Source organism: Crocodylus siamensis, chromosome 4 (assembly GCF_052110815.1).
Source record: "Crocodylus siamensis isolate JL-2025a chromosome 4, ASM5211081v1, whole genome shotgun sequence".
Taxonomy (NCBI): domain Eukaryota; kingdom Metazoa; phylum Chordata; order Crocodylia; family Crocodylidae; genus Crocodylus; species Crocodylus siamensis.
Window position 1 is genome coordinate 162004322 of NC_143398.1, and position 25130 is coordinate 162029451.

A 25130-nucleotide genomic window follows, 5' to 3' on the forward strand; every position below is an offset into this window, starting at 1 on the left:
ACACGGGGCGCTCCTATCACATAGACTAGCTGGGAGGTCAAATGGGCCGTCATTGTACTGAGCGAGGCGACACTCTCCTGTGGAGAGCCACTCTCTTGGAGGTGGAAGGAAGTATCTCATTGGGTTGGGTGGACGCTCTGGTGTGAGGGGACTCTATGGTGGACCCCCAGTTGGCCGAACGGCCGCTCCGGGGGTGGACTCGATGGTGGGTCAGCCGAATGGCGACGCTCTGGAGGTGGGAGGGGACTCTATGGTTTCCGCGAGAGCTCGTGGCGGCGTAAGGGAGCGGGGGGCGGGTCCCTGCGGCAGACGCTCTGGCCCGGATTCTGTGGTGGAGGAGCAAGGCGGCAGCCGCTCTGGCCGGCCGACTCGGTGGTGTGGAGTCCCGGAAGCGCAGCTCTCCCAGGCCGGGCGGCGGAATGGCGGAGAGCCCGGCAGCGGCGGCGGCGGCGGTGGAGGTGGAGGAGGCAGCGGTCCCGGTCCCGGGCCCGGCCGGCGGCGGGGGCAGCTCCGGTGTGTTCATCCCGGCCGAGCTGTGGGCGGCGGCGGCGGGGATCGGGGCGCCCCCCCCTGGCTCCGCCGCCCCCCCCGCCGGCGGCGCGGCCCCCATGGCGGGGCTGCCAGCCGCGGGCGCCGCGCTGCTCTCGCACTCCGCCTTCTGGGACCCCACGGTCAGCGGCGACTGGGACGGCGAGCGGCCGAGCGCGGCCTGCCTGCTCCGCATCAAGCGGTGGGTGACGCCGCGGCCCCCGCCCCGGGCAGCCAGGCCGGCCTCCGCGCAGCCGGGCCGCTCCGCGGGGGAAGGGGTGGCCTGGCTCTGGCTCTCCTCACTGAACGTCCTCCCCTGCGGCAGCCGGGCCCGGCCCCTGGATGCAGCCTCCCTGCCCCCCCAGCCCTGCTGGGCCTGCTCTTCCCCGCAGCACTTCGAGGCCAAGGCACCTGCTCCAGTGTCGCGGCTGGGTCTCAGGCTGCATGTGCTGGGGAGGCCATTTGCCCTGCGTGGGGAGGGGACCTAATACCCACCTCCCCCTGCCTAGCAAGTGTTGTCCTTGTGTTGTCCTGGACTCTGCCCTGAAGCTGCCACTTGAGTCATGTCCCAGGTTCCTGGGTGTGTTTGTTAACCCTTAACCTTTCCCAGGACAGCCTGGCTCCTCGCCTTAGTGTTCTTAACCCCGGCCAACCCTGCTGGCAAAGATGGCAGCCTCTCCAGGCTTGGGTGGATTCGCCTGCGTTCAGGTGCTTGCCCTGCCTCTGCGCTCTGTATTCCCTCTGGCCTCATTGACAGTGGACTTTCCTTGGTTTCCTGCTGGTGCTCTAGAGCTGGCATACTAATGCTACTTTCTATTTATAAAGCACTTTGCATCTGGAAGGCTCGCTAAGCGCTTTGCAAGCTGTACAACTTTGGCTGAGGGTGTACCTACCTCTAGGGCAAGGCAGCTGTTTTGCAGGCAGCGATGCTGTGCACCACAGGAAGCAAAGCATCCCTTAGCAACTTGAAATGTCTGTGGAAATGTAATAAACTATGCTGTTCTTTTCCTGGAGTTTGGCCAAGCACACTGGGGTCAGCAATTTCTAGCAAAACTCCCCCACCAGTTACTGCAGCAACCACACTTCCTTCATCTGAAAGAAGGATTACTAGACAGTCTTGTGCCCTCTCCACCTGGTTTAACACCTCTCATTGCTACCAGTGATTCAGAATTTTTTTTTTTTTTTCCTGCCTGGTGTAATGCTAACTTTCCTCCTCCCATCTGGAAAAATTTCAATGTCCTTCATGGATGCGGAGTTTCACAACTGGGCACCTGTGGTTTACAGGTGCATGATAGCCAGGCAAGGTGACTGATCAGAGGCTAATGGTGATGGTGACACAAAGGAGCAGTTCTGGTCTCAAGACTGTTGCGTGTTTTGACTTGGAACTTTTTCTCTGCATGACCAAAAACTGCCGCTTTTCTGCTCCTCATTTACCTACACAACAGCTGTTTATCAATTCAAAATCCAGCAACAATACAATTTGGGAGCTTTGGGTTAAAATGTCAGAGGCAGAAGGGTGTGGGGAGAGCTTTCTCTCTTGTTCCCAGTGGAGAGGCTGACTAAACTTTATAAGGTATTAGAACTTAGTCCATCCCTACCCTTGTTCTTTCATTTCCTGCCTAGAGCCTATTACACTTGGGCTGCTCCCCGTCTAACTGCAATGTTAGAGGCTACACACACAAAAATTGTTAACAGTAGATCTGACATGCTGATAACCTCCAGAATAACGAGCAATATGTTCTTACATTGTTAGAAATCCTGGCATTATTTCAATAGGTTTCTCCTTTGCTCTCATCACAAATATTGCCGCTTGCCAGATTACGTGAGCATCCATGTTCTACCACTTCTGAGACCTCTGCTTACCTTCTTCAGAAAGTGATACAAAGTCTCTGGGTGGTTTCTGATCCAAGTGACTGAAAGCACTGGCTTTGTAGGAAAACAACGTTCTTCCCTCACTTCCTAATTGTCTCACCCACTCATTCTTACTAATGAAACTCCAGCTGAACTCAATTCTCTTTACAAACAGGAAGGCTGTTTTAAAAAACAAAACAAAAACTCCACCAGTAGTTTGATTTGACTCTTGTTGACACTGGGAGGAGCTCTTTGGCTGTGACCATGCTTGCACTCCATCTCTGTTCCTAAGCCGCACTGAGTCGTACCTGATTACAGCTCTATTTTTTAATATAGGGAGAGCCTGTGAGCACGCTGTATCTTTCACAGTTATTCTTTCAAGTAGGCAGGAAGAGTTCAGCTGGAAAACAGTGGAACAGCACACCCCCCTGCCCCCTTTCCCCACAGTCCATTTTCAGTGTTTCTTTTTAAAAATACTTCTGACGTATTATGCTGTGGTGTCTTGTGTTTTCTCTCTCTCATACATGCACACAGACACACAAGTCCTGTTCTATAATGAATGTTATTGTCCTAGGAGTGAGAGGGATGCTGAGGGAGGTATTGGCTAATTCCTGTTTCCTTGTGTTCAGGGATATCATGTCCATTTATAAGGAGCCACCCCCTGGAATGTTCGTTGTGCCTGATCCCCATGATATGACTAAGGTAAGTGAATATCCAGAGCTAATCCAGCTTCTCTGTGTTTCTGTTTCTTTGATGGTTAAGTATTAGCAGGATGAGCTATTGGGCAGGAGCTGGGGCTGTGGACTGCAGTGTGTCCTCACTAGAGTACCTTTGTTAAAAGAATAGATGAAATTCTGCAGGGGAAAATGGGAAGGCTTTTTTATGGAAATAAGAGGGAGGCTAACAAAGAACCTGACTTTGTGAAGGGATAAAGCCGCAGGACTCTAAGCAGCTTCTGCAGCTAAATCCAGCACAGGCTTGGTGGCTATAGGGATGGTAAAGCACCACTCCAGCTGGCTTTATCCTGTCAGCACTTGAAAATTATCACTAGAATGTTTGTGCATGGGAGTTCAATATCTATTGGAGCAGCAGATGACTCTGCTGAAAGCTGGAGGGTGAAGACCTCTTTTCTAACGGTCAGGGAATGTTACATGATCCTATTTGGGACTGATGCCTCTTTCTCCCCCCCAGTGCCCCCCTCCTTAGCATAGTCAGGGCACCTGCGCTCTTTCTGAAAGAACTTTAAATTGACAACTGATGTGGGCATGATTTACCCAGGCTGAGGCAAGAAGATGCATTTTGCATGGTTCCCTGTTCCCCAGTTAAAGTATTCTTCCTGAGGGAGGGCAGGCAGTCATTTGTGAATGCCAGACCATAGGGTTTTTGCCAAGGAGGACTGCCCCAAGTAGTTGCAAGGACTCCTGAGCAGCCTCTAGATCCAGTGTATCCCCAGCTTTCTCTGGCCATGCTCAACCTTTGGTTTGCACCAGCTTTTGGAGGTTGGGGCCTGTTGATGAAGATGTTCCCTCCCCTTTCCTCTGTTGCCATCCATTTCTCCCACCTTCCCAACTAACCTGCCACTCCAGATTCCACCAGTTCAAACTTTTGCCTGAATTCAGGGCCTCTGAGCTTTAAAGAGGTGCTACAAGGGAATGTTCCTTTGGAGAAAATTCCAGCCTGAAGGAATAGTTCAACCTTTTAATTAGCTCTTTGGCCTAAGAAGTTGGCAGCCATAAATTCATCTAAGACCACGTCATCAAACAGTGCCCTGAAACATCTCAGGGGTGACATGTGACTAAAAATCCCAGCAATCCAGGTGGTCATATGTGATAAAGCACAGGAAGGAGTCTTGTACAGTTAATAGCCCAACAGATTGTGCACATCAGGGATATTCAGGTGCCACTTTTGTGGGGAGATAATAGATTGGGGTCTAGACAGTGATCAGGAGCTGATCACTCCTGTTCAGTTTCATTGAGTACAAATTAGCAGAGTATTGGCCAACCAAGAAAAATCCTCTTTTGGTTAGAAGTACAGGAAGTACATGAAGGGGGTGCAGTGGAATCAGTGAAAGGTTGTGACTGTCTTTTTCTTTAACTCTTTAAAATCGGAGCTCCTGTGACAAATGTTGCTTCATTTGTGCTTGTTTATGCAAGTGTGCCCAAAAGTGCATGCAGGTGTTGCTGTACAGGCATGCACTATACACATGCGTGGCTATTGGGGGAGAGATGTGCAGCAGTTGCTTAGACTCCAGGAGTTTTGCATGAGGTGTGGGGGTAGCAGCCTGTGAGCATGGCACTGGCAGGAGAGGCCTTGTTAGCTCTGCCCATGCTGAGATTTCTCGTCTTTGTCGGGTCTTGTTCGAGAAGTTGACGGTGCTGCACAATTTTGAAGTGGTGCGCAAGATGGGCTTTTGTTTTCCAGATTCATGCATTGATCACAGGCCCATTTGACACGCCTTATGAAGGGGGTTTCTTCTTGTTCCTGTTTCGCTGTCCTCCAGATTATCCCATCCACCCACCAAGGGTCAAACTGATGACAACAGGAAATAACACAGTGAGGTTTAACCCCAACTTCTACCGCAATGGGAAAGTCTGCCTGAGTATTCTGGGGTAAGAGGAGACTTCCAGTATATCAAGGTGAAACTGAGAGGTTGCTTCAGGCTGTTTTTTTGTAACATGCATTGTTCTTTGCATGTTCTAGGCCCCAATTCTGTTGCTGCATCTGTCCATGCAGCCTCTGGCTTGCAGTCACCTGTGGGACACACAAGCTGCCAAAAAAAATCTTAGGTTTTTGCTAATGAGATGGTCTGATTTTCTTCAAAACCACAAAAATCAGGATATGGAGAGTGAAGGCGGAAACTCAGAGCTCCTTTCTTTGAGACTGGCTGTCACTGCTCTTGTCCTATCTCCCCCTGATGCACTGAAGGTCTCAATCTGAACTCTGCAATTCTTCTGCTTTTATGACTTGAATTATGTCCCTCAGTGTTGCTCAGATGTATGTTTTTTGTGGTTTTAATTTCCTCTGTGTGCATGTTGGTTTTTAAATGGAAATTAAAAGCCACTAAGCACTTCCTTGAAAGCCGTTTAACTGCTTCCACCTGCACTCAGGGATAATGATGTAGAACTCACAGCTGTAGTACTTTGTCTTGCATCCAGGCTCCCACACTGCAAACACTAAAGCAGTGCCTATTTGGTTTTAAGACCAGGCACCATGGCACCAACGGGACTGGTGTACTTAAAGAATATCTGTGCCTGCAGGATTAGGGTCCAATATCTTCCCTGTTCAGAAGCACTATTAGAAAAAGGCCTGATTCTGAGTGGTGCCAGGCACCAGCAACTTAGAGTGAAATGAATGCAAGTTGTAGGGGTCTTACTGTCTCCAAGTGTGGCAAGGGTAAGATCTTGCTGGTGAGCATGGTGAGAAGATGGTTTGAACATGTGGGAAATCACATTAGAGGGTACCAAACTGAAAGCAGGGAGCTGTAAAGGGAAAGTGTTTGGGGAGCAGTGCCAGGTGCCAGATGCATTCTCTGCTTCAGCTGGGGGAAAGGTCTGTAGCAAACCATTCATGGCTGCTGGGAGACTGCTAAATTTTTTCCAATAGTGTCCTACCTTAGGGGTAGGATATATATGAAGTAGGGACACACTGTGTGTGTCTACATGTCGCCTTATGTCACTGTAGTGGTGTGCTAAGGCAATGTAGCGATTATGTAAGTCTACACATGACCAGCAGCTACTTTGACGTAGCAGCGTGCTCCCCTATTTTAGCATCCAGCTACAGCAAAGTAGTGGCTAAGACTAACCATACCCTGTGTGTACTGTTCAGTATGGGTGTACAAAAGGAAGTACTATAGCACGGCGCGCTAACCGCGTTGCCATAGGACATGTAGATGTGCCCGCAGTGTGTCAGCTGAAATTTTCAGTTATAAGCCTACTGTTGAACAAGTCATAAAAGTATTACCATCAAAGCCAACAAGTCACTTAAACTTGAAAGTCAGGTTTAAGTCTAAAAATAATTATTTTGGCCTCTCCCATCGAGAGGGGAATTCCTTTTATTTTGGGGTCTTCTCTGAGCCAGTGCCAAAGCCAGGTAAGATGCATTGTTATTATTTTAGTCTCTTAAAGAACCTGGGCCCTTGACTGTGATGTGTCTTGCTTTTCCTGAGCTCTCTTTTATCTCTAAGGGACTTGACCTACTGTCAGCAAAACGACACTTACAAGAGTTTCAGATATAGGTTCAGAGCTGGGCAAGAAGAAACACACTAGTTCCAACCCATGAACATACAGCTTGTTATAGGCCAGCCAGAGCTTTTGGTAGGTTTTGTTCATTGGCATATTTTTACCTTAGCAGGTGTCTTCACCTGATGGTTTTCCAATTTCCAAACTTGGCCTTTGTATGATTCAGTATGGTGACTATGAAAAGGACTGGGTGGCAGGGGGTGGATGCTGTATGATGTTTTTGCTGTGGTATTTAAATAATGCTTCTGTGTTTTGATGTCTCAGCACTTGGACTGGACCTGCTTGGAGCCCAGCACAGAGCATCTCTTCAGTGCTCATCTCCATACAGTCTTTGATGACTGAGAACCCCTATCACAATGAACCTGGCTTTGAGCAGGTAATTGCTTTGAATGCAAAATAACACAAGACCAGATTTTCAGAGACAGGGCAGTATCTTTTATTGGATAAACTGTATAGGTGGGAGGGAGCCCCAACAAGCTTTTGGGCAGGAAATGGCAGTGTCTCAACTATGCTTGTATTTACTCACAAATCTTGTTTGTGGCTGAAGAATACTGTATTTTCTCACATACCCCACACCCCCAATAAGATGCATGCCTTATTTTTGGAGGGCAGAATGTAGGAATTTTTTTTCTTCCAGAATCATGGACTAGAACTGGCTCTTTCATGAAGACACTATGCTTTAAGATGGCTGCCAGCTTCTGTCCCTGCTGGCAAGCAGGAGAGGTGCAGTCCAGTGTTAATTCTTCCACAGCTGCTGTCAAATTGGAAGCAGTCCAAAATTGGTTCCAATCTGAGTGACTGTGAAAGAGTTAATACTGCACTGTGCCCCTCCTGCTTGCTGGCAGGGAGGGAGAAGCTGGCAGCTATTTTGAAGGATGGTGCTTTTACTCCTTGATGCTTTTACTTTGGCAAAAAGCAGCTTCTCTTCAGTTTTGGAAAGCTGATTGTTAGGAAAAGGGTACATGTAGTATGCAAATAAGTAAGGTATTTGATGCGGAAAGGGAGGGGTATCTAGTTGAGTTGCAGATTGAGAAATGTCCTGCTTTTTATTCCATGGTCTGGTACTGACCTGTTGCAACCATGGGTGAATCTGTCAACAGCTCTGTATAGTAGAACTTGAGATAGTTTGCAAGCTTAGGTTCCTTAGCCCCTTGCAAAGATGAGGGTTTGTGAACTATCCAGGGCTATTTGGTGCTGTAGCAAACAGCCATGCTGGCCAACTTAGGTGCTCCAACTGTTTGCTCTGGATTTTACTTTGAAGGGTGCTGCTTCTTCCATCAGCTGGAATTCAGTGACAGTCCCACCCACCGGATCAGAGAAGTGATACCCTTTGAAGTACAAGCCACAGTAATCAGTTGAGCAGCTCATCCTTAATGAGGAAGTCCACTGCAAACATCCAGGCTTTACTGTACAGCATTGTCTACCTTTGCAGAAATGGGGCAGACAGGCAAGTGCTCAGTCTTCTCTGAGATCCTGAGAAGGAGCAGCTTGTCTGCCCTAATGGTCTCCTTGCTTAACTGTAGAGTGTGGTTTAAAGTATTCACACTCATGCCATTGAGCCAGTTCCTTAAATCTGAGGAAGCTTGCATCCTAAGTATGCAAATAAGCAAAATGCAGAGAAGTTCTTTGTCTCTGCAGATCACTGGTATGTGACTTCTGAAAGTTAATGGCTTCCTTAGGATATACTACTGTCATCTAGCAGTGCACCAATAAAGATTTTTGGGGCCAATACCAATAGCCGATTTTTATGGAGGCGTATCGGCTAATATTGGAAATTGAATCGGTACCAGCCTGGCAGCTTGAACAGCTGCGCACAGCTGGTAAGTCTGTTGTGGTGGAAGGGGTGTGTGGGGGGAGGGGGAGGCAGATCAAGGCCCCTGTGGTAAGGGAGGAGTGGGGCTGGGTCAAGCACTGCCCAGCTGGGGCAGGGCAGGCATGAGATGGAGCTGTGATTCATCATGGGGGAGGAGAAGTGGGGGCAGGTGGCTCCCACTGCTGTGTGCCACTTGTCCAGTGGCTCCTGCTCTTAGTCCCAGATGGCATGTGTGGGGGTCTTGTGCCTCTGGATTTGAGCAGGGTGGGGTAAGCTCTTTCCGGTGTGTGTGGGCTGTGCTTGGGATGGGTGGCAGTGGCACTGGGAGGGGGAGATGGAGGGGGCTACAGTGAATTTTGGGATGACTGTAGCCCCTGTCCCATAGCTCCCCTTCAAGCCCCTTTAGATGAACATCTTGCTGGGGTCGTTTGACCCCAGTATTCTTTCCTGCCATGGCAGGGGGTCAGACTAGATGATCTCAGGTCCCTTCCGACCCTAGAAACTATGAAACTAAGTGCCACTGCCACCCACCCTGAGCACAGCCCCCACATGCTGGAAAGAATCCATCCCACCCCGCACAGACCCGGGAGCACATGCCCCACCATGACCTCCCAGATGAATGATGGGAGCAGCAGCAGGAGCCGCCAGATGAGTGGTGCGAGCTGTCCCCACCCTCCCTCCCCCTAGATGAGCTGTGGTTCCGTCCTGTGCCTGCCCCACCCTGGCTGGGCAGCCCCTGCCCCAGCCCCATTCACTGTGGGGGGCCTTGATCTGCCCCCCCCCACCCCACACACACACACTCCTTCCCTCCCCTTCCACCACGCCAGTCTTACCAGCTGGACACAGTTCTCTAAGCTGCTGGGCTGTGCTCATCACCTACATGCTACACTGCAGCTGCATGCATGCACAGGTCATTTATCAGCCGAATTATTGGCTGTAGCAAGCCAATTTTCGATGCAGACAATCTTCTTTATAGTGGTGCCAATTTGATATCAGATGGATGTATTGGCCCACCTCTACTGTCATCCCTGAACCAAATGCCCAGGTCATCCTTGTTGTCAGGGCCCCGAAAGGGGAAAATAAGGAGCCAGACTGCTGTGCTGACTGCCATAGACTTGACCTGTCTTTTGACTGCCCGAGTCCAGTATTGTGGGCACAAACGAAATCTCTTTGCAGCTTTCCAGCCTCACCATAAATGAGCTGACTGTACCTCAAGCAGCCAGACCTAAGCTGCTTGGTGAAATTTACACGGTTTAGGAGAGAAGGGAGAAGGCCATTCATGTATCATAGGTTCAGAGGAGTGATTTTTATATTTGCAGGAGAGGCACCCTGGAGATAGCAAAAATTATAACGAATGCATTCGGCATGAGACCATCCGAGTAGCTGTGTGCGACATGCTGGAAGGAAAGTGCCTTTGTCCTGAGCCTTTACGGTAGGTAATGGGGATGGGAGCTCCACCTCAGCCTGAAGGTCTTAGTTTGTCTTCACTTAAAGCATCCTGTGCACTTGCTGAGATACTTGTGTGGGGCTGAATCCTTTGGGAAGTCAGTATGATAGTGTTCCTTGTACTCAGACCTCTTGTCATTCCTGAGGGTCCAGTCCTAGCCCTACCGATGCCTTGCTACATTACCTGGTGCTGGTCACTTAATCTCCCCTGTCCTTGTTTCCAGTGTCATTTCCTCATCTCCCAAGGGTAGGAGATAACCGTATCCTGCTCTAAAGATGGCTGTCAGCTCTAATATTCATATAGCAACTTAGTTTCCTCTGAAGTGGTTTATTTCATTGGTCATCTGGTGAGTTCAGTGACCTCTTTCTCTCTTGATAGTCTTGTTACCAATGCTGTGTCCCTTAATCAGAATATGGACACAAGTGAACTCAAACTTTTTGACACCTAAGGTTGCTCTGAGCAGTGAAATAGTTACTGTGGCTGACTGGGCAGACCTCAACTTGTATGGATCATCCATGCACATTTTTAAGGCATGTGGGCTGTTGTGGATTTCATAAACCCTAAGTTTGCTTAATGGAGGCATATGTGCCCACCGGGTAATAAGCCCATTTCTGTAATGCTCAGTCTGGCAGGACTTAACCATGTGCTCTTCTGTTGTGTTCCAGGGGAGTAATGGAGAAGTCCTTCATGGAGTACTATGACTTCTATGAAGGAGTGTGCAAAGAAAGGCTTTACCTCCAAGGACAAACAATGCAGGTAATTATTATTCTCTCCAGACGTGTGCTCTGATTACATAGCACCCATGAGACATTCCAGTGGGTATTACTGCACTGTCCTTCTCTTTAACATGTATCTTCTTGATTTAAATAAATGCTGGTTAGCCTCATCAGAGAGTGTTTCTTCCAAGAACTAAAAGTCAGAGAAGATGCACAAGCTGAAATGCAATAGGATTTTCTCTTCTGGTGTGTTCCTTCACTCATTCTTGAATAGAAAACTGATGCCAGCTGCTTGGTCAGCACTTGTGTTCTGATACAGCTGTTCCTATCTATAATTTAGTTAGCTGGTATCTTTCTGCTGGCTTCAGCTGTGCTGGTTATTTCATAGGAAATCATACAAGTCCTGGGCCACTCCTAATTCCACAGAGCATGTTTCTTTGCTGGTGGTAATGTGCAATGCAATCCTTCTGAATCTGAGGGGCAGAGGGAGTTCCTGATTAGTCATCAAAACTGATTTACTTCTTAAAATTATCTTTATACAATTATCCTTATATGTAAAAATTAAAATTACAAGAATAAATCAGTGATAACAATACACATGTAAAATCAAAGATACTTTGCCACAACCCAGTCTTGCTGCCTTCCATATCCATTGACTTTACAGACCCCATACAACGCTTTCTAGGTTGCCGAGCTTATTCTAGCAGTGAGTCACCCACTAAGAAAAATTCTGCTTTTCACTGTTACCACTTGCCAAGATTTTTACATCTGAACAGAAGATTCATCCTTCTAATCAGCTGCCTCCTGTCTTGACTCATTAAGAGCTGCTACCACTGTGAAAGAGGGGAAGTTAATTTTACAAACCAGTATCTACATGTGCCCTTTATTCTGTCAGTATTTGGCTCTACAGTCAGTGCAATTAATGCACCCACAATGTATGACTAAAGCAAAAGAGCTTTTGTTTAGACTGATAAGCTCTGAGGTAAGATTGTGCCTGACTCGCACGCCCACAGGAATCTTTGGCAGAGTGTCTGGAGGCTGTATTGTAAAACCACATAACCGGAAGGGAGTATTATGGGGTGGTACCAGTCACTTTTACATTTACAATTGCTCTCCCTGCAAGGAGAAGGAATTCTGTATGGTTATAATTTATTATTATTATCTTCAGGAGAAGAAAAAAGCAAGAGTTAACCTCCATTGCCTCTCTGCCACTGAGCAGCTGTGCAGCCACAAACTAATTGGATTATACCTGTGTTTTAGCTACACCATGTGTAAAATGAGGATAATAATTCCTTCCCTTCTCAAGAATATAATCGACTAAAGAGGCATTGTATGTTTGGTCCTTGGTCTCTCCTGCTGAACTAGTAGCTCATAGTGTGTCTGCCCTGGCAATGGGTCTGAAACTAGTCCTTGGAACCCCCGATTCATATGCAGCCAGTGTTCCATCAGCTCTTCCTTCCTTAAGCTAAGATCCAGGCAATTTTTATTTACATGAGGGCTTTCACTTGAGGGCTTTTGAAAGAGACAAGGTTCCATTAATGCCATGTTGATGTTGAAGAGTCTCATAGCATTCCTGGTAATCATCGAGGATTTAATCTTTAGCTTTGACCAGCTTTCTACCATAAAGTTCTCTCTCCTTGGATTTCATAACACCTGTAAAGCACTAACATGTTGATGTGTGTTTTAAATGTCTTTACCATGTCTTTGAATTCAGGATCCTTTTGGTGAGAAAAGAGGCCACTTTGACTACCAATCCCTCTTAATCCGTTTGCAAGGAATTCGGCTGAAAGTGCAAGAGAAACACCAGCAGGAGAATGCAGAAATAGACTCTGAGAGCAGCTCCTCCGAGACAGAGACAGATGCTCATGGGTGCTCCAAGGCTTAGAGCTGTGTAGATAATTGAGAAACCCAGACCTGGAGATGTTCAAATTCTAGGATACACCCGATGGACTTCAACCAAACCAATCCCGGAGTGGACAGAACTGAGGGAGCTCGTCAGTCTCCTTTTGAACACTCTGATGGATATAGTTGAAAGAGAAGACTTCATGCTAGACAAAGCCAAGCTTGAGACAGGCTACTTTTAAAGGTACTTACTATGCTAGAAAGCTGGAGCATGTGGCATCAGGTTATTTTTGGAAACTCCTACACTGGGTTGTTTTTTGTTTTCTTTACTCAATTAAAGAGATCTAGAATGCGACTCCTTTTTACAGCTTTTCTGTACTTAAATATACAGCATGCCCTTCCCTGGTGCTACGCTGAACTCTTAAGGACCAGAGCTGTAGGAGCACTTTGGAGTCTATTACTATGAAGCCCTCGCTGCTTGTCCAGGTGTGACTTCCCAATTGAGGAGTGGTGGGTGTAACTCATGCTTCATTCAAGCCTGCATACTGCTGATGTCACTGTTCTAGACAGACCAAAGATAAAGAACAGTGGTAGAATCTGGGCTTCTTTCAGAAAGCGTTTATCCACATCCCTAGGTGGTTTTCTTTGGCTGGACTTCAGGGAGAAGGGGGAGAGTAGTACATTTAATCAATCAAGTACAGGTGTATTTACCCTGAAATTCGGGGGAGAAAAAAAAAATCATTGGTTCTTAAAAACACTTAGAAGTCTAGCTAATCTTTTTTGAGGTTATAATCTGCAGGGAATGTTATATTCCAGCTCTTCAGAAACAGAAACATTCTTTTCAGTTGTTGTTTTGCTTTTCAGTCCCCATAGTCAGTGTTTTTCTTTCTGCTAATGTTTTGATCCAGCAAAACTTTAAAATGCTAGGAAGCCATTTCCAGGCAGGAAGCCAGGATGGAGTTCTTTGGAGAAATAAGCCTCATTAGTAACAGAATATTCCCCTTGCCAAACCTGGCCAGTAGCAATGAGTAAGTATGGCTTATGTTTTAATGCTTTGACAGTTTTGTTTTAAGAGCAGATTTTGAGCAATTCAGACCTCTTGGGAGAGGTGTGTACTAGCTTTGAGTGCCACTGCATAAATGATATATATTCAGAGTAACTTGCATGGAGATGAAACACCCTGTTCAACCAGAGAAGCCTGATGGGCAAATAAGATGGGAAGATAGTGTACTGATAATGGGCTTAATCTTGAGGAATGGGGCAAGGGGTTCATGAGAGCATTTACTGAAAGTTAAGCATGTAGTTGCACACTATCATGTCCAAAAAAAATCCCTTTGTGGAAATCCCCTCTGTGGTATCGTCATACTATCCAGTCCAGTCAACTGTGTTCAAAAGAAATTGCCTTTCTGTAGATCAAACTGCACAGTTTCTCAGTGTCCCCTGTGTTGGTGAGTATTTTCAATAAAGATGGTTTATGTAGCTATCACTATTACATGCTTTAGAAGCCTGCATATACTGGTTTGAGAAGCTGAAAGATGGAAACATTCCTGAATTAAGGTGCCACCTAACACTTAGGAACTTTTTCCTTTTGAAAAAAAACTCCCCAGGGTGTGTCATTGATATGGAATAGAACTAAAACAGTTTTCCCTTAAGGGAAAAGTTAACTTACTTAGGACTCACTTGACATGCACACCCAATGGAAGTAAAGCTGTGTATACCTGACTGCAAGGTTTTATGGAGGCAAAGGAGCCTTCTCGGAAGTAGTGAGCTGTGTGCTACATTTAACGCCTCTTTAATCCCATTGTAAATCTCATGTTTTCTCCATTCAGTGTCATGCTGACTTTACACTGAGGTAGAGCTGGGACTCTGATGCCTTCACAAGGCAGATCTGGGTCAGAAGTCTCTTATGTGGTGCATGTGGCATTACCATCTACACAAAAAAGATGAAACAAGAAAATGCCTTATTGTGACACCTTTCACACAATTAGCATGTGGCTGTAAATGAGAAGTATTCGTTTTATAGCTCTAATGTTGTCTGTCCTACCATTTCTGAATGTTTCCATTTCAACATGACAATCCTCAATGACTGCTCTAGGCAGAGATGTTTTAGTAACAGACTTTTTGACCTAACAAGTTGAAGATATATGCACAAGAGTCACTATAAGATACCTTGTTTATATACAATTGTACATAAGATTTTTTTGTGCAATAAAGTTTGTTTTGGCAGAATCTAAGCTGTTGTACTTCCATGGGACTAGCAACTCAGTTATGAAGCAAGGTAGTTTAAAAAAGCTGCTGTGTAAATACTTCAGCAAAGCAGGGGCATTGCTTGCTTGTGTCTCCAGAAACTGAACTTCATTCCTATACTAACACTAGAGCTATACTTTTGCATCTCTTGATCTTCCACTTTAGAAGAGCAGCCCAAGAAGTCAGATTCATTTTCCTGTGAAAGTCAGTGTCCTTGCTGGTATGATTGAAAATGTATCAATGACAATTTAAGAGTTAAAGCAGGTACAAATCTGACCTATTAACTGACATAAATCTGGATAGCTTTTTAAATAGTTTATTTTTGCAAGTCAACTGTCCCCCTACTTCAGATAATACACAGACAATGCTGTAGGGAAAGTAAGCAGCACAAGTTCTGAGAGCTCACTGTTTTCTGCTCAGGAGTCAAGGTATTGCCTCCTTGGCTTCCTCTGGTGTGATTTCCTGAGAGTAGAGCTCTGTAAAGAGAGCTGGTAACCAGTACTGAGATTCTTCTGGGGCTTGTGCGTCAAGCCAGGCCATGCCTTCTTTCAGCAAGTGTTCCTGTCAAAATAGATTGTATGTAAGTTGTTCCCAGGAGCTGCCACTGAACTTCACAAAACGTGCAAATATCACTTGTGGTAGAGATTGGGCTCCACGTTTATCTTGGGAAGGGTCAAGTGACTGAACCTACCACTACACTTAATCTAAGATGCACTTTAGTGGCCTCATTTGGCAGTCAAAAATAGTCCATGGGGTAGGCAGTTAATCCTTCTAATCCATCTCAACCACTGTCAGAGCCCTGTTATTAGCAACCATGAAACTGGCTATTCCTGTTAATTTCAAGGCTGCTACTAGAAGCAAGACTCCCAGAGTAGTCATTTAAGGAGCCTTAATGAGGTGTGAACAGCTGAGCGGAGGTTCTGGGTAACAGTATAAGTGAGCATTAATGAGGTGTGAAAAGCTTGAAGCAGACTACTCCTGAAAAAGTTAGCAGCCATACTTATTAGCACCCTTAATATTAAAATCAATAGGATTTAGCAAGTAGCTAGTGCTATTTGCATGATTTAAGTGCCTGCCTAACACCTTAAACAGCTCCTACAGTATCTTTCTTCATCCAATTCAGGCTGGTGTAACATGGTTCCAAGAACTGACCACCTGTATCCAACTGTGGCAAGCTAAATACCAAAACTGCTATACTGCCTGCTGAATCACTTGGATACAGAAGCCTCCAACTTGCCAAATACATCAAATAATTCATGTTTATTTAAGAGTTTTGTAGTAATATTTTAAGCAGGAACCTTCCTTCATGAGTAAATTTATACCTGTTTTAGCTCTATACTCAAAATACAGCCCACTATATTTGATCCTAGACATCCAGAATAAGTAGGGAGGCCAGCAGCAAGAAGGAAGAGTGTAAATAATTCACAATAGCCCCTGCTAGTTTCTTTTACGGCCATGGTTTACATACCATCTTCCACAGAACCCTGGGATTCTACAAAGAGGTTGGAGCACTGGCAGAGCAGATTAGGAAGTGGTGTGCTGCCATTGCTAGGCTTGGTTGCTTGGCTCAATGTCAGTCTTTAGGATAGGGGGCTTCCAAAGCAGAAGCACAACCAGATTTACACATAGGCAAACTAGGGAGCTGCAGGGGGCCCCAATCCTTCCCTCTGTGGCAGTGGCATGAATGGCCCTGTCCACTTCCCTTCCTTTTTCTTTTCCTTCCTTCTGCTAGCCTCGCTGCTGCAGCTACTTCCTAGCTGCAGCTGTGAGCCCCACAGGTGGCAGCACAGGGGTGAGGAGAGGAGTCTTGACTGGCCCATGGCCCAAGAGTTTGTTTGCCTAGGGCCCACTAAAAGGTTCATCCGGCCCTGGGCAGAAGTGATATGAAAGGGTTCTGTGACTTCAGGAAGTTTGAAAACCGCTGCTCTAAGGAAAGGTAAGGGGTGCATAAGGCATCTCATGGATGTGTAGATGTAAATTCAAGGCTTGCACCAAAGGTGGCCTGTTATACACCCAACACTAATGCATATCTAATAACTACGGCTGTGCAAATCTCGGTCCCTGATTTGATTCCACGGAGATTCAGCCCAATTTGGTGGCTGAATCTCTGAATCCAAATTGAATTAAGAGACCCTCTAATCTATCTGAATTGAACTGAAACCGTCCAAATCTATTCAGAGAGATTCAGACATAGACACAGCTTTAAATGTTTTTTCTACATACCTCTAGGTAGCCGGCAGCTTGTGAATGCTGCGATGGTGGGGCAGATGAAGCATTCCACAGGAGCACAGAGGGCTCCCCAGTGTGCTCAGCAGCAGACCCAGAAGTGGATCAGAAGCACTTCCGGTTTGTTTCCAGGTCCGCTGGGGAGCACACTAGGGCCCCCTCCCCGCACTCTCCCCAGGTTGGTGACTGGGTCTGGGGGGCACCCTGGGTCCCCCCACCCCATGGCTGATTGCTGAGCTGGGGGGGTGAGGGGTGCGGCATGATAAGCCCGGAAGTGGACCAGAAGTACTTCCAGTCTACTTCCGGGTTTGCTGCTAAGCATGTGGGGTGGGCCCCCCTGCCCCCATGGGATGCTTCATCCACCCCAGCATTCACAAGCCATGCCTGGTACCTCGAAGTATGTAGAAAAAACATTTAAAAGCTGTGTCTATGGCTGAATTGCTGATTCTCTGAATCGGCATCAAATCGTCAGATTTGGATTCGGCTGAATTGAATCTGACAGTGATCTGAATCAAGTCAGTCTCTGATTCAGGCTGAATCAGAATTGAATAGGGGGCGTTTCACACACCCCTACTAGTTACTCAGGCTAGGGACTCAAGGATGGCTGAAAAGACCCTACCCACATCACTTTTGTGCAGCACTGGCTTCTGAAACTAGTGTGGCTTTAATCACTCTAAAGCAACATGTACCTAAGCTCAGGGAAACCTTGAGTCTTGTCTGCAGTGTTGATCCTACTGGAGTGAAGAATTCACCTCCTTTATGCCTGTTTCAATCTTGCAGCAAAGGTGGGACTACACTAGCTTTATCTTTCTGCCATTGTGGAAGATCTATTTCTGATCTAGGTGTTGTCTGCAGCATTGGGGGGGGAAGAAGGGGGTAGGTGTCAACCTTTTTGGCAGGGGTGCCATGAATTAGCTTTGTACCTACCCCAAATGCTACTCTGCCCTCTTTCCCCTGCCTGATCTGCTTCTCTTTCTACTCCCTGACCAATCTGCCACTCTTTCTGCCTTGTACTCCCTGCCTGATCCAATGATAGGTTTTCTGCTCCTTTCTGTATCTGTCACTTGTGCTGCCTGTCCCCTCTCTGATTTGATGCATACCACTTGTACTTCTCTACTTGGCTACCTCTAGTTCAAGGCTCATATAAAGATATCCAAGATAGCTTTAATTTACCCCATTTGTAATGACAGGAGTTAAACTATCATAGCACTTCAGTATATATCCAGGGCCTGGGTTTTTTCAGCCTGCATGGCTACCCTGCTACCGGTGCCCCTGCTGGCTCATCTACATCTGCTTGTGCTGTAGCAGCACCCTGTGATTGCAGTCACCCTGCATTGTCACTTGACCGAACAGTGCACAAATAAATGTCTACACACTTACCAGCACCTGTTTGGCTCGTTCCACCTCCCATTTCAAACTGGATCTGATCTCACTGACTGTTACATACCCCTTTTTCTGAAATAAAGGAGAGAAAGAGTCAGAGCCTGTTCATGTCAAGGCAACTGTTTAAAGACAGAACAAGCTCCTCACTATCTGCTAATGATCAGGACTTCAGAGTCCATAGTTGGAGATACTGACTATATATTTAAATGCTCTTTATTTTTCACACATGTTGAAACCTTGATTTTTGTTCAGGTTATAGTTTAGATTCTTCATACATCTGTTTCCTGTCAAGGGAACAATATGACCTTATAGGAGGTTTCTACTAAAGAATCCCTTGCCCCCAATACCTCTGCCAGCTGCAGAACCACTGTATGATCCATGTTCAGTTCAGCTGGCACAGACTGGATTAGGTATGTTCCTCCAACAGGAATAATCCCAAAGCCACTGCCCAGAATTTTCAGTTTCTTGATTGCACGAATGAGATCATCCCTGAGAACAGGGAAGAGAAAATAAGATTTGAAAAAAAGCCTTTTGCTCTTCAGCTGAGCTCAATGCCAATATAACATATTTACTCAAATATAAGATGACCCCTCTCCCCATCATAAGATTTGCCTTGAATTTGTCTCCCTCCCATTGCAACAACAAAGAAAATAAATTGTGGGGGTAGTACCCCTTGGCCTCTGCCTCCCCATCTCTCCCCCGCAACTTTTCCCCTGCAGTCCCTTCCCTCCCTCTGTGTCGTCATATCCTGCTCTCCTTGAGCACATGAAAGTGAGGAACAAATCTAAAAACACCAGCTTTGAAATAAACAGCTGTAGCAATTTGCATGTAGTGTACCCACAGGTTTAGTTTCTCCAGAATTGATGCATGTTGCCTTTTTTGAAACTGCTACAAATGTTATCACAGATACTCTATAAACAAACTTTTAAGAAACACTTTGGAATATATATATTCCCATATATATTGCAGTACTTCAACTGACCTGTCCTGTGGCTGCTATGCTTCACCTGACAGTCCAAAGCACATCATTGCCATTACATTGTAAACATTCCTGTCACAGTATCTGCAGTGTACCCACAGTCCTGCGTGTCCACACACCTGTGTGACCACCACCAACTCTGCATAAGTCCAAAGCCAAAGGGCTCATGATTTAACCATATAGGTCATTGAGCTGGGCCCCAGCAGAGTCAACAGCATTTCAAGCCCTGGTAATCCCAGAGCCCAGCACCGCTCAGTGTGTGTGCGCTCTAGATACCCTCCCCACAAAGGATATATGTGTGAATTAGCCCCACACTCATGATTGGAACTGGGTGTTCTTGTCATAAATCCTGGAATCCTCCAAAAAATTACATGCAGACAAGGTGCAAGGCAACCTGGTCCAGCTGCACCTCATGGAGGGTAGGGCCACACTTATCAGGCTGAGAGAAGAGGCAACATAGGGATTCTGGGTGAACTGTTTGGGGCCCCCTTTGGTGATGTTTGCCAGGCATTTAAGGCTAGTGAAGAAACAAGAATCACTGGAAATGGGTAAGAAAGGTGCAGCTCAGCTGTGGGAGTGAAAAGGAAGTCAAAACGTATGCAGTACAGTGGCTCAACATGACTTGAAAAAGTCAGTGATGAGGGGGGATTGCACTCACTTGGTACCACCACGCACATACTACTCAAATGGACCACACTAACTTACCATTGTAGTAGGATGCCTGCCATGGATTTGAGAGTACCTGAAGCCCCAGGATACTTGGTGGTAGTGCCACACAGACTTGAATGAGTGAGCTCTGCTCAGTCAAGACAATTTGGAAACAATTTGGCCCGAGAGTTTTTAAATTCCGTAAGTGTTAAGTGCCCATCAGCATGTTTAGCACTAGGGGAGGGTGTCAGGCCTTGCTCTGGCCTCTCAAGAGTGCTGGTCTGGTACTGCAGTACCTCTAGGTCTGGTACTCATTCCCCCTTGGGGAAGCAACTACCTGTTTTGTTTTAAGAGCTACAAAAAATGCCTATTGTTTCTCAGCCTTTTGAGCTAAGATCAAGTGAGACTGGGGGCATGTGAAACGCAAAGTCTCTGGAGCTGGGGCTTGCACACAGAATGCCTGCCTGGATTTGAGGAGTATCCCATTGGTGTGGGAGGGAGAATACTTGCCCAGTGGTAGAGCCATGAATTAGAGCCATAGACTTGAAGACTAGACTTCATAGTTGGTTTTTACTACTTTGCACAAGCTACTTGTGGCAGCAGTTTAATAGATAATGGTTTTAATGAAGTTTCCTTGTGTATGAATATTAGGTGAGGAGCTTTTTTCCTCCATGCTGAGTGGAGGGGGAAAACCCTGTCCTATATTTGAGTAAATACAGTATTCTTCTTGTTTACTAGAAACAGCTGCAAGCATGAACATAAACTCTAAAATGCATGTCATCCATGAACACACGTTCCTAGGAAATTATCTTGACTGTCCCTTTAAACAGCTACCAGTGAACACATAGAACATAAAAGAGCTAAAAATAGTTCCCTAAAGTGATTTTTGTTTAAAAAAGAAATATCAGCTGTGTTGCCTGTGATTGAGTGCACTTATGTTATCCACAAATACTGATTCTCTTCAACAGTTCAAGTGGTCATGCAAATCTATTTTGATATCACAATCCTGAGAGAAGGGGAAATGGGCAGGAATGCTGTTGGGTTCCTCCTTACAGCCCCAGATGCCCTGGCAAAAGCAAGAGTCCAGTGGTGGAAGACCTAAAGCGACAAACAGAGGGGTCTCTGCAGCTAGGTATTTGTCCTGAGTTAATCAAACCCAAGACATTGAGCCCCTATGGCTGAAGCCCAGGCATTGACAAAGCTTGCATGAAGGGGGTAGAGGAGAGAGATTAAACTTTTAACTGCAGGAGACATGAGTTACAAACTAGGCATTGCTTGCAATGGAGCTGCTTTTTGTGGCTCCACTTCACAAGTCTAAGTCAGTTTAGGGATTCCATTAAGAGCAGAACTTTTAGGTTCCTACTAAGAGAAGCTCTAGGGGGATCTATACTCACTGGCTGACATCCTGAGCAAACTTCCCCCTTCCCTTCAGCACTTGCTGATGAAGCTCTTCCAGTGTTATGAGACCTAGACAGAACAAGGGAGGTGATGTTACTACACAGCAAAGGAAGGTTCCTCCCATAGGCAGTCCTATTACTTGAATTTCCTTTCTGTGTTTGCCATTAGACTGCACATCCCTTGTATTTTACATCATCATTTTAATCTATAGCTCCATGTGTTTTTCACTGCATTCAAATTCTCAGTTCTGGGTAGATCTGAATTCCTAGAATGCAAGTGCTTGGAGAGTTCACCACTACCTTCTCTCACTGAGGTATGAGACTCACTTTTATTACAGCGCATATATATTTCTCATCAATATTGGATGGTACTATCTATAAACGTTTTGGGGTAGGCACCGTCTTTTGACAGGGCCTGGCATGCTGGTGTCCTGGTCCAGAACCCACTAGGGGTGCATTACAATCAACAGATACCACACCCAGGATATTAATTTCCAATAATACCCTCATAATAAGACCCTCACTCCATAAGTATTTCTATATCAAACCCTCCTTATTAATGATATCCTGAGCAATAGGAAAGTTTTTAAAAGCAAGGGTTCTGTCAGGTTGTTAGATACAGTACCCCCAAAATATCTGAGTACTTTTATATACCCAATAACAAGAGAGTCCTCTGTCTAAAAAGTCAATTACAGATCCCTTGCTATGAAACACAGTATTGGTACAGATTCACCAAAGTATGACTGGCTTTCCTGTGGCACCAGCAGGCATTGTCTTCACTGCCAAAATAGGAAAGAAATGATCAATTGGCTCACAATTTTTATAGTAAGACAGCTGATGCACACTGGTGGTTTCACTAATCCCAAGAGACATGGCACAGGGGTCTGTTACTGCACTGTAGGGAGACAAGGTCAACATCTTCTACCACACCTACTTACATCAAGAGTAGTCTCCAACAGACTGTAGCTAACCCATGTTATCTTGCTAGAAAAAGGCATTTTACAGCAGTGAATATAACAGCTTCTAAAAGAGCCGCTACCCGGCGCTTTTGAAAGCCTCATACAGAGCCATTAGAAGGTAGCCAAGAGCAAGTTTCAAGAAATGAAGCCAACTCCTGTAACCATCCACCTAGTGGAAACCAGTATTTGCTCAGTGCAGGGTAGGGTCCTCACCTCCATTTCTGTGCTTTAGAGCTAGACAGACCTCAATAATCTGAACGCCCAACTCATAGTAAAAGTCTCCAACTCCCAGCATCTCTGACCAGAAGCCTTTTCCAGCTGTTAAGGAAGATGGGGGGAGGGAAGGGGGGGATGAAAGAAAGGATCAGATTAATTGTCTCCATTAATACCCTTCATAGAGAATTAATTATATGAGTATAGCTACTAAGTCCTAAACACCACACCCTGAATTGTTTCAGGGCTGGGCCTTGTGACAAGGTAAAGGAGCAGCCCAGACAGGGGTAAGAGATCCATAAGACCTATCACTTGGCTGGACATTATAGGTGAGGTAAGGGAAGATGAACCCAAGGGGAAAGGAGTTTTTCTATTTTCCACTGGCTGCTGGTAGCCAGAAAGAAGCCCCTAAGAAAGGACATGGCAATATTTTCCTTCAGGGAGGCCAAAATGACCCAACTTGGGTTGGAGGCAGAAGGGCTAATGCCCTGGACCTAGGTACCACTGCCATTTCTCCCTTCTACTCAGCTACTATCCAGCAAAAGCAGAAGCCACCTGTTCTCCACTGCAGCTGCTCAAGTGTGGTGTGGCAGGAGCCCCAGGCTGACTGCAGCTTGGGAAGAGTTTGGGGACTCTCTCATAGGGAGAGTTTCCTACCACCAAAGCCACAGCTTTGCAGGCCAAATCCAACAGTTACTGACCCCTGCTCTAAGGAAGCTAAGATCTGTCAATTAACTTTAATTCGGTTTACTTAGTATAATTTTGTGTGAAAGACAAGAGCCACTCCAAGGGCAAGCAAGGCAACTATGGCATTTCCTTCCTTGAATTTATGTAACAGCCTGACAACTTATGAACCCACGAATCCCTTCTGTCACCCCTCCTCTGGCACAACCCCCAGCAGCTCCAAGGAGGTTTTTACTGGGCACGTCTACATGAGCAGTAGTCTAATAACACAGTGAAGTAGCATGCCTGTCAAAAACCAAGCTAATACACAACTGTGCAGTGTTATTAGGCTACTGCACAATAAGCATCACTAAAAAGCCATGTGTCAGTACTACTGCACAGTAGTGCGAGTTACTGCACATTGAATTAGTACTTGGTTAATCAAATACTAAACTTAACGCACAGTAACTAGGGCACATTAATGAATGTGTAGATGTCCCTGGAAAAGTGGTTGGTCCCTAAACCAAAGGGTGTTCTGGACTGAATCCCTGCACAACCTAATCCTTACATGCCAATGGATCCACACCAATCGTTGCACACATGTCCTGGAACTGGACTCGAAACTGGGGATTTTTACGAATCTCTTGCTTGTGTTTGCTAGCGAACTCTTCTAAGTTAGTCTTAAACATGTCCAGTTGTTTAGACATCTGTAAAAGACAAGTAAACAGTATGACCAGATAATCACTTTCTATACATATGTACACACACACCCCCACACAACCATCACAATGCCTTATTTAGGCAATTTACCACAGGGGTCTTAAACAGGGTGACCATACATCGTAATTTACTGGGTCAGTCATGGATTTCAGAGGCCAGTCCTGGCCAGCTGCTGAGAATGAGAATGGGCATCCTGGACTGTAGGGCTGCAGGTCACAGCCTGGCCAGGAGTTGCACTGGTGCAGAGTTCCTTGCAGGCAGGGGGGTGGTGGTGGTGGTAGGGGGTGGAAATCAGATTAATTTGTCACAATTAATACCCTTCATGGAGTATTGCTGATTAGGGATCGGTACAGCAGGTACAGGCACTGCTGCCTGCCAAGCATACCACCCTGCCCCCACTGACTTGTGAGAGTGTGAGGGGAAGGGGGCAAGAGTCCCAGATGAGCGTCCTGGACTTCTTTATGGTCAGCCCCATCTTAAATGAAGGACATGACCATAGCAAACTACTCGGGAGAGAAACACAACCAGAAGTCAGGGAATATGTTACTTGGTGATGTGCAGGGCAGAAGGAAGCCATTTTAGGCACAGAAGATGCTAAAAAAGGTCCTGAGCAAGAGGAGGATTTGCCATCAGCAACTCATAGATTTCCACTCTAGGAGCTGGTGAAGCTGACAAGTACGATGACCAGACCCCCCCCTCCCCCTGCCATCACCAACCCAAGCCCCAACCAGAGATCCCCCCACCTGGCACAGCCCACCTCCTCCAAGCAACATCCCCCCCCCACACACACACAGCAGGGTCTCACCTGTGCCAGCTGGTCTTCCGCCAGAACCGTCCCACGCTCCTTGTATTTGGCCTGGAAGAGAACAAAGACGATCTGGAGTAAGGGTTATTTAATCGAGACGGTTCACTGCCCGGAGATCCGCTGGCATGGAGCAGGCTGTTCACCTGCAGGAGCTCCCCCTGCCCCGCCCCACCCCATCCCTGTTTTACTCTAGACGGCTCATTTTGCCCGCTTGCCAGGGGCCACCGAGGACGCTTCGGGGGCTCGAGGAGCGGCTGGGAGGGGGCAGAGCAGGGCCGGGCGCTGCGCTCTGAGCTGTGACTTTAGGCGGTGAAGAGCGGGGGAGCCCCGGTAGGCCTGGGGCGGCTCCAGGGGTCAAGGAGGGGCCGCTGCTCCCACCTCCGCTAGCTTCTTCTTGGCGATAGCACCTGCGCCCACCCCGCGCCTGTGCATCCCGGCGGCTCGCAGCACTGACG

General features: G+C 46.6%; 2 protein-coding genes across 5 annotated transcripts; one reads left to right on the forward strand and one right to left on the reverse strand.

The window, feature by feature from the left end:
* The first annotated feature begins 310 nt into the window (after nucleotides 1-310).
* UBE2Z (ubiquitin conjugating enzyme E2 Z) lies at nucleotides 311-14664 on the forward strand. Its single transcript, XM_090044678.1, has 7 exons — nucleotides 311-730; nucleotides 3009-3081; nucleotides 4801-4988; nucleotides 6882-6993; nucleotides 9750-9862; nucleotides 10543-10633; nucleotides 12308-14664. Exons 1-7 carry the CDS (start codon nucleotides 420-422, stop codon nucleotides 12476-12478), a joined length of 1059 nt encoding a protein of 352 aa, XP_089900804.1. The 5' UTR covers nucleotides 311-419; the 3' UTR covers nucleotides 12479-14664.
* Nucleotides 10646-25130, reverse strand: SNF8 (SNF8 subunit of ESCRT-II). 4 transcript variants are annotated; one of them, XM_090044681.1, is made up of 9 exons: nucleotides 25054-25130; nucleotides 24676-24726; nucleotides 23719-23857; nucleotides 22488-22592; nucleotides 21313-21385; nucleotides 18639-18780; nucleotides 18289-18363; nucleotides 15089-15243; nucleotides 10646-11066 (listed from the first exon to the last, which is right to left on the reverse strand). In XM_090044681.1, exons 1-8 carry the CDS (start codon nucleotides 25105-25107, stop codon nucleotides 15106-15108), a joined length of 777 nt encoding a protein of 258 aa, XP_089900807.1. In that variant the 5' UTR covers nucleotides 25108-25130; the 3' UTR covers nucleotides 10646-11066; nucleotides 15089-15105. The 4 variants fall into 4 exon arrangements, with proteins under 4 accessions (XP_089900807.1, XP_089900806.1, XP_089900805.1 ...); XM_090044680.1 differs by lacking the exon at nucleotides 10646-11066 and adding an exon at nucleotides 12511-14365; XM_090044679.1 differs by lacking the exon at nucleotides 10646-11066 and having other exon boundaries at nucleotides 14983-15243.